This window comes from Mixophyes fleayi, chromosome 1, assembly GCF_038048845.1.
Source record: "Mixophyes fleayi isolate aMixFle1 chromosome 1, aMixFle1.hap1, whole genome shotgun sequence".
In the NCBI taxonomy this organism is placed as follows: domain Eukaryota; kingdom Metazoa; phylum Chordata; class Amphibia; order Anura; family Limnodynastidae; genus Mixophyes; species Mixophyes fleayi.
In genome coordinates this window covers 442,147,606-442,160,054 of record NC_134402.1, presented here as the reverse complement: position 1 = coordinate 442,160,054, position 12,449 = coordinate 442,147,606, and the positions used below count along the sequence as shown (strand labels likewise).

Here is a 12,449-nt window from a genome sequence, read left to right as displayed (position 1 = left end):
AAATTTGGTGTTGTGTTTTTTTTTCTTTAACTGTCAGACTTTTAGGGCCTGATTCATTAAGGAAAATAAGTAAAAAAAAAATGAGTAAGTTTTCTTCTAGACAAAACCATGTTACAATGCATGGGGTGCATATTAGTTTATTATTTTGCACATGAGTTAAATACTGGCTGTTTTTTCATGCAGCACACAAATATATAATAGCTTTATGTTTATACTGAAATTTGAAGTTGGTCTAGGACATGCCCTACCCCAACTATAAATCTGTCCTCACATTTTAAATTTTTCTCCCTCTCCGATGTAACGTGGTTTTGGCAAGGGACAAAGTTACTCATTTTTTTGCTTTACTTTCCTTAATGAATCAGGCCCTTTGTCCTTAAACTGTATCTGTCATTCTATTTAGAAAGATCTAACAATCGATATAAACACCTAATTACAATTTACACTTATTAATACACATCTACAAAGTAGGCAAAGTGGGGGATATACAGTGGTACGCCATACCGCCACTTCTCCTACTGCCTTCATTGTAAAACTGTCTTAATTCCTTTCACTTGTATTTTCCATATCCCCACTTTTAAATTTCCATTTTCACCACTGCTCATACCATCATTGATGAAATGTATATATAAACTTTGCCCTCCCTTTCTATCTTGTACTTCTTGTTATAATGTCTAAAATTATTTAAATTAGCTGCTGGTGCAGGCTATCCTGTGGCTAAATATTTCTGTTACTGTAACCTCACGTCAATATTCAGTGATAACCTTCTGAAAGCTGGCAAAAGTTCTATAGTGATGCCCAGGAGCACAGTGAGCACGATCTTGCTAGAAATAAGCCTTATATTTGCAAAGAAGATTGATAATTTCATGTAGGCATATGAAATGGTGAAGAAACAATAGTGTTTATTTTTGCAGTATTACACGTGCTAATGAAAGTATTGATTATTTCTCTGCTAAGAAATCAATATTAGAAAGTCATCAGAAGTTATGCCGTAATACACAAACGTTTTATATGATGGTGTGTGTTACCCCTATACTGACTATACATGGTGTTGTTGCCATTGCAATTTGTATTTTTCGTTCCTCAACAACTAAACCTATTCTTAATCTGCAGTGTTGACAATGACATCTGAGGTGCCATCTGATGTATTAAAAAAGTAAACGAACAATATTATAAAATCTATATGTTTTCTTGCTGTATAAACTGCACCATTCTTTCAATATTTCTTCTAAGCAGAAGTATTAAGATTCCAAATCCTCACAGACATTTTTTTTTGTATTGAAGAAATATTATCTACCATAACTTATATGTAAAAAAAAGACCCTTGCCATTTAAACAAATATCTACAGCATTCACAACAATAATAATGCAATGTATTTATACAAAATTGTCTTCATGTTGATATACTGGTTGCATTAAGTTACTGTAATTCAATTTTCTCCTTTTTTCCCCCCGCCAGTAATACATTTTATCATGTACAATACTACACAAGGAGAATATACAGTCATGCAGAGGCCAAATCTGTTTTGTTTATGTATTATTTTTCAATGTAAAGGCATTCGTTCCCAGAATGTAAAGCATGACAGCGCGCAGTAAATCGCTTTTGGGATACAGAACGGCAGAGTTACAACAACTCAACGTGATTTGTTTAAACATTGCAACTTCCAAACTCTTAACATTAGTGTCATATCAAAACTCAATTGTCAACAAGATACAGTATTACCTAAGGATTTTTTAATCAGATAGGTTCACAGAGTAATGATTTAGGAAAATAAGCTAGATGGAAATGCTTCATTGTTTTGATGTAGTTTTATTTAAATTGCATCTACAATTCAGAATGGAATCTTTGTGGATTTATTGCATTAGAAAGAAATGTTGCATCTCATTAAACTGACACAAACGTTCCTTAAGTGCCAAGCTTAGATAGTCTTGTAAAAAGGATGTGTAACAGTTTATCTGACTAAAAGCTCGTATTAACTGCTACTGCTATGCTACAAAATTATTATTATTAATTATTACAGCTGTCGTCAGTGCCATCCCAGTGCCCACACTAGAAAGCGCCCAGTACCCAGGAATTCTGCCGTCGCCGACTTGTGTTTATCCTCACCCGCAGTTTACGTTACGACCTGTACCGTTCCCTACTCTTTCCGTCGACCGGGGATTTGGACCTTGTCGAGGTGAGCAATTAAAAAAACACTGTTTTTAAAGCTGTACTAACACCTTGTACCAATGCCCCCCTCCTCTGTTTGCTAGGGCTGCTTTTCCCAGTGCTATGTAAAACAAAATCTGCAAATCAATAAAGCTCAACGTCTTTGAAAGTTGGAGGAACCAGGGTGTTAGCAGGAGGACTGATCACAAGTTGCAGTCAAGAGATGTGATGAGATCGGTCATCCCGTTATCACCCAACTTCCTCCTGGTTTTTCAGCCAGGGTTAGGAGAGGAATGGTCGAGGCTCGGGAAAAACATCTGCACAGAGCGGACCCTTGGTCGTTCAGTCGCTTAGTATTCATAGGTGGTAGTGCGGCTATAAAGAAATATATTAAATTACGTGCACAAAATTAAAATTAAAGTGTTAGAACAAAGCGAGAGTACCAAGAAGTTGTCTAAATATGTGATATTGTACTTAACAACCCTACTCTCAACTAATCTAATAAAGCGATTTATCCCTATGAGCTGCACCATATTGATGGTATAAGTTTTGCCATCTAAAGTTAAAATATAGTGCAAATTCTTATTTCCTACCTATACTGTAATTTTTGTTGTCTAAGAGCATACAAACACTAATGGTATCGGTCCAACTCAGGTGATCCAAAAAGTCAGCTTAAAGTATAACTTTAATAATATTTGGCAAACAATATGTCTCTATAACAGTAATATATTTTAAAAGCAAAAAAAGATCAATGCTTCAAATCACTCAGATACTCGTGAAAATGGTGATCACGGTTGTTTCTAGAATATGATTCACATTGACTTTTTTTTTTAATAAATTAAATTGCAAAGTTCACTTATACTGTATGTAAAGAAAATGAAAATGATGCAGAGTCAGCATAATAGTCAGGGGTCTCCACGGAAAGCAGCATCAGCATCAAGAAAATAGATGTCACATAGATGTCACATTGCATCATACTGAAAATACTTAATATTTATTTTGGGTGTATCATATTTACCTTTCTGTCGGCTGATTTGTACTAATGCTCATAATACTGCTCGTTAATACTACAGTACGGCTCTGTTATATCACAACAGATATTATTTTGACCTTACTTCTTACTGCACAGAATGTGACATTTTTTGTGCACATGAATTCATCTATCTCCTAATATAAGCACATGACCGATGCGGGAACTCGAGACTCTCTGAAGAATTTTTAATAGACTGCAGTCTCACCGGTTCTGTGTTCTCATCAAAGACGTGAGAAGTCAAGAGATGATTTTTAAAAAAAAAATAAAAAAAAAATCCCTTTTTGCTTCTCTTATGACACATTATACCTTCAAAAGAAAACTACTTCAAAGTCTTGTATAGCAAAATACTCAGCCTTGGAAGCAAACATCCCTACAAATCATGTCATGTTTTTACAGTAAACAAATTGCCCTTCAAAAAGACAGGGTTGTTTTGATAGTAGCAGTTGTTACTACACACACCTTGAAGACTTCAACAAGACAAAATATTGTATGAAATCTTATGAAAAAAATGTGATCGGCAGGGCTAAAGTATTTTTTGGGAGCAGTCACAATTTTTTTTTGTGTGGTTATTTTGTCAGAATGAACTCTCTTCCAAGGGGGCTCTCAAAGCTTTGCTTATTGAGTTTGTAAATGTTATGTATCTCACCGTAAGCTTCTATGTGGGTAAATTAAGGCTAAAACTACAGAGTAGATGCCCATAATTGAACATTTTGCTGTAGTCAAGATCTACTTTACATATAGGCACTGATTCATTAAAGAACACAAAGTGAATGCAATTTGCAATTTTTTTTAAGAAACATGGACGGAAAATGCCAGCAGGTACGTCCGTGTTCAACCAGAGGATCTCAAGAAACGTTTCTAGTTGAATACGGGTCTAAGTACGCTCAGCCTATAACGCACTTGCCGTATGCAGAGAGACACGACACTGCAGGATACGCAAAATGCAAATGTGTAATATAAAGTTCCATCAGAACGCACAGATTATAAAATATTATTAAATACATTAACACCTGTTAATAATATAGTTAATAATGAAAAACAATTAATAAAGTAAAAGTGTTGTTGTTTTTTTATTTGTTTCTCTCCATGCCTTACATTTATCCGGATATTATTAATGTCTGCTGTACATAAAATACATTTACAGTTGTTCCTGATTGCACACACATGTTCCAGCGTGTAAACATCCGTCATTACTATCACTCGACGCTTACACCTGACCTGTAGCTGCTGCAAGTGATACGTATCTGAGAGATGCCCAGAGCTGGAATCAGACAGGTGTGCGTGCGCTCGAGCCTAGCACATGACTGTGAAATGTTGTGCAAAATACGGCACATAATGGAATTAATGTTCCTTAATGAATCAGGCCCATATTGTATTAAGTTGTAAAGATCCAAAATGCACCTTGTGTATCGGGTAGAACCTTACTTTAGATTTTTGTATTTTCTCTTTGTATTTATCGAATATAAATTTAAAGGTATTGTTTAAACATATTTGTTATAAACTTTAACTAGTTTCTATGAAAGTGTTGTAGTCATGGCTGGCGCTACCAATAGGCGAACCCAGGAGGTTGCTAGGGTGCGCCTAAAACACTGGACGGGTGACATAATGTTTGTGATTGTCACCACGGAATTGAGTGCCGGCTGCAGACTTGGAGGGTCAGGGCAGCAGCTGGCTGCTTCTTAGATGTAAAGCTGCTGGCTGCTGCTCCTCCATATTTGTTATGGGCTGGAGGTGTTGAATATGATGTCACAGCCCAGCTGGCTCCTTCTTGTCCTGTGAAGCTGCTGGCTGCTGCTTCTCCATATTTGTTATGGGCTGGAGGTGTGGCAGTGGACTATGATGTCACAGCCCAGCTGGCTCCTTCTTGCCCTGTGAAGCTGCTGCTCCTCCATAGTTGTTATGGGCTGGAGGCGTTTGACTATGATGTCACAGCCCAGCTGGCTCCTTCTTGTCCTGTGAAGCTGCTGACTGCTGCCTCTCCATGTTTGTTATGGGCTGGAGGTGTGGCGGTGGGCTATGATGTCACAGCCCAGCTGGCTCCTTCTTGTCCTGTGAAGCTGCTGGCTGCTGCTTCTCCATGTTTGTTAAGGGCTGGAGGTGTGGTGTTGGACTACGATGTCACAGCCCAGTGCCTGTCTCCCTAGAATAGGGTGCCCAGAATTCACCTACTGTCCCTGGTTGTAGTAAGTTACCTTATAGAATTCACCATCAGTAGGGCTGCCAATGTTTGCCTTTTCTTCCCCATCATCGCTTTATGTCCTGCTGTGAGTTTTAGTCCAGTATAATAATATTCTCATAATAATACAATAACTTGGGGGAGTGACCAAGGGACGAGTCATATATGTGACATCATTGCTGGTTGGGTATGAGATCATCCAGGTCCAAAAACAACCAAAATTATGTAAGGGAGTAGGTAAAGAGGTGGCAGACACCAGCCACCGAGATTCCTCATAACCCGCACAGAGGGATAATCTAAAATTTAGCAAAATTGTTGAGGTTACTTTATTAAGCAAAATATATTGCTGTACAATGCAAAAGCCTCTCACACGGCTGTTTATGTATGCATGGTAGCAACATTGTCAGAGATGACGTTGGTTTATGTAGGCTGGCGGCGAAAAGCAAAACTTTTTAAATTGAGTAAGATCGTAGTCCCCATAGAGGTGTATGGGCAGCACGGTGGCTTAGTGGTTAGCACTTCTGCCTTACAGCACTGGAGTCATGAGTTCAATTCCCGACCATGGTCTTATCTGTGTGGAGTTTGTATGTTCTCCCAGTGTTTGCGTGGGTTTCCTCCAGGTGCTCCGGTTTCCTCCCACACTCCAAAAACATACAGGTAAGTTAATTGGCTGCTAACAAATTGACCCTAGTCTGTCTGTGTGTGTGTGTGTGTGTGTGTGTGTTAGGGAATTTAGACTAAGCTCCAATGGGGCAGGAACTGATGTGAGTGAGTTCTCTGTACAGCGCTACGGAATTAGTGGTGCTATATAAATAAATGGTGATGATGATGATGATGACTGTGGTAACCAGCGGAAAATAATTTAAGCAGGAAAAATCTTATCTCTGATTTCTCCTGATTTACGTAAGACCTGTGATAGCCATTCTCATGAGAACACAGATATTTTATCTGGATTTATGGCTCATCACAGCTTCATAAATAGACCTCTAACTTCTCTACCACACAAACATTCACTAGGTTCTATTTCTTTAGAAGCCAATTAGTCTATCAGTATGCTTTTTGGACAGGGGCAGCAATGCTAACCACCGTGCGACTGTTCTTAATGCATTGACAGACTGCATTCTCATGAAGATTGAGTGTAGGTGACAGTTAGTTACACTGTAAGTAAACTTATATTTATCACTTTTAAAGGCATAAACATATGTTTTTAATATTCCACTAAAATATAATGGACTTACTTATTATATAATTACACACTCTGCATAATTTTGCATTCTCAGGATGCACTAGAGACGAATACGTATCAACATTAGCTACACCGCGCTGAACGTAACTTGCTAATATTACCTACAGAAGTAGATAATAAAGCAGTTTATAATTAGTCATAAAATCCTACAAAGCACCTGCCGTGCTTAAAAGCAATCTGTGCAAAAATAATAAAAAAAATCATATCACAATTTTATCTTTAAGTAACAATGCATATAAATTACTGATATAAAATGGAATCGATTGTCATTGGGACTATGAAATCCTTGATGGTTTGAAATGTTGTATAATATAGGGGATGATTTAGATCTCTGGAGCAATGAAAATTGTTTAGTTTTTTTTTATATATATATATAATTTTGCAGTGGAGTCACGGCCGGGTTACGAGTACTCGGAGCAACATTTACACATTTTCTTTTAAAAAGTGCTTACTCTATCATTTCACAGCAATTACTTTTATGCATTTCGATAATTAGCAGGAAAGGCAGCAAGGGCCAATGTAAGTTGAAGATCTCAAGGTTTTCATCTGGGAAAGTTTGTTTCTTTAATAACTCCTTTAAAGGGCACCCGTCCCCTACACATAGTGGAGGCAGACATTTTATAGTCTGAACAAAGTTGTCTGAAGGTGCATGACCCTAATGACTTTTAGCTTTCATCGTACCGTAATTATTGAAAAACAATAACAATAAATCTTGTTTGACTGACATGTAGGTTTTCAAATTTTTTCCCAGCAGTGAACGAAGGTCCGCAGTGCCAACAGACATCCATGATATCCCACACACAGCCGGACCACTCCAGCAACGAGGATGCTCCCAGTCGAACAATCCCTACTGCCTGCGTCCGGCCGACACACCCGCTGCGCAGTTTTGCCAATCCCTTATTACCTCCGCCTATGACTGCCATGGAGCCTAAAGTTCCTTACACGCCACTTTTATCTCAGACAGGTAACATTCCCAGCAATCATATCTTATGAATGTCTCATCAAGCTTTATTTATAACTACTTTTAGATGACAACTCTACTTAAATTACCAAAATTTTTTTTTTTTTTAACTCAATCCCTTGCAGGATAATTGACAAAAGGGACAAAGAAACTGCTCAGTGCCTCTATATCCCATCCTCTTTCCTATCCACTATAAAGACTTATGCACAGGGCCAGTCAAAACAACGAGAATTAAACATCAGATAAAACATTGTACTTTGTCTTTGTTGTAGCAGAGCCTTAGAATGTACTAACGCGTTTTAGAACTTCCCTCCAGCATGTAAAGAGGACACTTGGCAAAAAAATCTGCTTGTAATGTCAATTCGCTTACATTTCTTTTGGCCTACAAGCGTCAACACACTTTTAATAGGCTTTAAGAATGCATGCTGATCGCTTTATAATAAGTCCCACATGTACAACTATAATTGAAATTCAGATAAAACGTTGTACTTTGTCTTCGGTGTAGCAGAGCCTTAGAACGTCACTAACGCGTTTTAGAGCTTTTCTCCAGCATAGTGTACTATGTACTTAAACGGAGCTTCCCATAGAAACCCATTGTAGCGAGTGTTAAAGCTTCTGAACATAGCAGGCAATGAAAATTTCTGCAAATTAAAGCGGACGCTTGCCAAAAAAGATCTGCTGATACAAGTCTATTCACTTACATTTCTTTTGGACTACAAGTGTCAAAGCATTTTAATAGGCTTTAAGAGTGCAAACTGATTGCTTTATAATAAGTCTTACATGTATGAGACCTTGGCAGGCAGCCATCATTGCTCGGCAAGTGAAAAGTTAGCTGTTGGCGCTTAATGCTGCACGTGTTTATGTATTTAAAAATGTCCCTTAACTTCACTCACAAGCCCAGTGTCACAAATCGGGATCTTAGCCGCACTTACCTCATCCGCCGCTGTCATATCACGGCTACCTGGGTCCCTTCTGGCCATCTGCAGCATTCCCATCCTCCACACCTCCGTTTGTAAACAACCACATACTGTTTGTTCTGCTGCATGGGCGCGGCCATCTTGGATGCAGTAAGGTGATCATTCCAGACCAACCAGATTCTGCAGCTGTGATCACATGAACTGATCAGCCAATAGTTGTTTGGGACACCCTATTTAAACCTGCTGCTGTGATCTGTTCATTGCCAGAACAACACACTTCTCTCCAGAGGATAGTTCTTGGCTCCAGTGTTCCTGTCTGCATTCCTAAGTGCAGTGTTCCTGACTGCATTACAAGTGCAGTGTTCCTGACTGCATTACAAGTGCAGTGTTCCTGACTGCATTACAAGTGCAGTGTTCCTGACTGCATTACAAGTGCAGTGTTCCTGTCTGCATTACTAGTGCACTGTTCCTGTCTGCATTACTAGTGCACTGTTCCTGTCTACATTTCCAGACTGCTAATTCCCCTGCTATATTCTACAATCAGCAAGAACATGAGCAAGAAGTTCATCCAGGCTGCTAAGTTCTGTTTCACTCCTGCTCCAGCTAGTCCCAAGGGTCCCGAATCGGATCAAGAAATTCAGACGACCGTGACACCCAGCTAGTATAGTCACTGAAGTTCCTGGTCCAGGAAGATTGACAATCAGGAGATACTCTCCTTTGCTAGTGTCTCATTGATGATCCATTCTCCCGCTGCTGCAAACAGAAGAATGGGGGATCTCAGCACCGTATCAATGTTAGCAGCAGGAGAATGGACTGTTGATTAGATGCAATATATAACGTAGTGGCGGGAACCTCAGACATAGGACTGCTAAGGGTCTGCTAGTTGGTGAAAGGGAATTAATGTAGCAAAATAAATTGATTATTGTCCTCTAAACGCTAATTTTGCACCATAAAACATCAGAAAATGAACAACAAAAAATTAATAATAATTGCAAATCAGCAATTGGGCGTTTTGACGTTATATAACTTACGCTCAATTATAATTTCTTTAACAATATATATATTCTATACGATCGTATGTGAGTCACTAAGGTCTGTTCAACTGTTTTTCTTGCCATTCTATTATGTTTACTAGAAATGATTTGATTCCCGTTGGGTCCCCAAATTTTTTTTAAGGACCTTCTGCAGACTGGTTTTCTTGCATGGAAAAACACTGCGTCCTTCTTCATTACGCTTAATCCAGAGATAAGATTCCTTTTCTGTGCAGTGTTCTGTCATTTCTCTATAATAATCATAAACACAGCCATATAAGTGATTTGGTTTAGCCCGCTTTCAAGAAAATTGAAAATGCTTGATGGAGTGTTAAGCTCACTGCATTATAGATCTGACATAAATTCCATACTTTTTCCTTTACAAGCGAAAATTCCCTTAAGCTACTAAAATAATCATCTGCATTTCGAGCAAACCAGGTTTAAGCGAAGTTTATAAGCCTATGGAAGAATTTGATCTTCCTGAGATTGTGTTTTGTTTCACATGGCATTCTCAGAACAGTTTTCCTTTAATGCTTTTTGTAGAATTATTACTGAACGCTGCCTATGAATACCTTAAAGGGCTGTAGGCAAGTCAAGGGATATTAAAATAAACATCATTAGGTTTGATAGAAAGTTATCAAATTATAATAGATCCTGCTCTTTTTTTATTTAAATGGAAAGTAAGATGACTCAGATGAAGTAATGTCACTTTTTGAAAGTGTTCCGTCATGGAATGTAAGACTGTTAGGGGGAGATTTAGCGGTGTTGCCCATAGCAACCAATTAGAATCTAGCTATCATTTATCAAGTACGTTCTATAAAATTAGAGCTAAATTCTGATTGATTGCTATGGGCAATATCTTAATTTTTCCGCTTTTAGAGGAAAATCTACGCCTCAGTACAGCACACACCTCTGTATACCACATCTGTATATCACATAAGCAACTTTCTTTAAAGTTTTTAGGAATTAATACTGTGAAACAGAAAGGAAACTAAAGGCCAGCATACATACATACATACATACATACATACATACATATATATATATATATACATATATATATATATATATATATATATAGACATATATCCATATATAGACATATTTATATATATATATTTTATTATTATTATTATTATTATCTTTAATTTCATGACCTTTTTCATGACATACAGAAAACAGTGAGCCCTGACACAACATGATACAGAAAGAACAAAAATATATATACAGACACAGGTAACAAGGTAATGCAGATCGAATTATTACTGGGACAATGAGTGAAAGTGATGGTAGAAATCAGCGAGAAGTAGGCCAAAGCTTAAGAAAATAGGGCTAGGGAAGCAGGCCAAGAGGTACAGAGGGTGATGGAAGATGAGATTGGAGATGTAGGGAGGGGAGGATTGATTAAGAGCTTTAAAGGTGGGGGTGAGAAGTTTAAATTTAATTCTGTAGGGTATGGGGAGCCAATGTAGTGATTATTGGAGGGAGACAGCAGATGGGAGAGAAAAATCTGGCGGGCTGCAGCATTGAGGATAGACTTAAGAGGTCAAGGTGGGAATCAGGTAGGCCACAGAGAAGGAGGTTACAATAGTCGAGATTACAAGTGAGTGAACAAGAGTTTTCATAGCTTCCGTGGTGAGAATGGGACGTATCTTGGATATATTCCGAAGGTGGAAGTAGCAGGATTTGGAGAGGGATAGAATGTGAGGCTTGAAGGAGAGGGAGGAATCAAGGATGACCCCAAGTCATCGGACTTGAGGGACAGAAACGAGGGTAGTGTTATTAACAGAAATAGAGGGGGGGGGGGGGTGGGAGAGTCCTGGAATCCTGGAAGGGGAGAAGACGACAAGTTCAGTCTTGGAAATATTGAGTTTAAGGAAGCGTTGGGACATCCAAGATGATGTGTGTGTGTGTATATATATATATATATATATATATATATATATATATATGTATATATGTCTGTCTTTCCAGCTGTATTCATTAAAAAAAGGAACTATTACTTTTCAAATTTTACAACTAGAGTATTTGTCACGATTCTGGTATCACAAACGAGCCCAATAGCCAGGTATTTCTGAATTCAAAAGGATTTATTTTGGTATACAAATAAATCTCCAGTGTCCAACAAATAAAGTCCAAAGTAACAAGAGGTTAAAGGTCTGGTGGAGGTATCAAGTACTTGTAGTCCAAATCACAAGGAGGCAAGGTTCTGTGGAAGCATCTGGTTCAGAGACAAACACAATACTCGTGCAAAGGCTTCATAACAGGAAGTGCCTTTTCTAGGCCCAAACAGGAAATGGGATCCAAGATGGAATCTTCATGAGACAGTCCCGGCCATCTTGGATAAGGGCTATTGTAAGGGCAAGTTCATAACAGAGATCCAAGATGGAAACTTCATGATGCAATCACGGCCATCTTGAATGAGGGCAAAACTAAGGGCAAGTACATAACAGGATGCCCCCTTCTCAACGACGTCCTCTGGACGACTTAGGACCAGGTTTCCCAGGATGCTGTCTATGAAATGCTTTTACCAAAAGTGGGGCATGAACATCCTTTGCAGATTGCCAAGAGTCATCTTCTGGCCCATAACCCTGCCAACATAGCAGATACTGTAATTGGTTTCGAAACATACGAGAGTCCAGGATCTTTTCGACAATAAATTCCTCATGCTCATCAACTTGAATTGGCTCAGGAGGAGGCAAAGAGCGACCAGGAAATGGATTCTTAACTGAAGGTTTTAGTAATGATACATGAAAAACAGGATGTACCTTCATGGAATCAGGAAGATCCAATCTAAAAGCCACTGAACTAATCTGTGCAATGATCTTATATGGACCAATAAACTTACTTCCCAACTTAGCAGATGGTACCTTCATTCTTAAATGTCTAGTTGACAACCATACTTCATCACCAATACTAAAAGTTGGAGCAGCCCTTCG

The 12,449-nt window shown here is 38.5% G+C and overlaps 1 protein-coding gene across 2 annotated transcripts in view; it reads left to right on the top strand.

Annotated features, from left to right (window-relative positions):
* DCC (DCC netrin 1 receptor) overlaps positions 1–12,449 on the top strand; it is a 605,048-nt gene that overhangs the window by 577,094 nt on the left and 15,505 nt on the right. For both annotated transcript variants that reach the window (XM_075185502.1, XM_075185492.1), the window contains exons 26-27: positions 2,019–2,174; positions 7,353–7,565. In XM_075185502.1, coding sequence (XP_075041603.1) covers positions 2,019–2,174; positions 7,353–7,565 — 369 coding nt within the window. The remainder of the gene's footprint in view (positions 1–2,018; positions 2,175–7,352; positions 7,566–12,449) is intronic.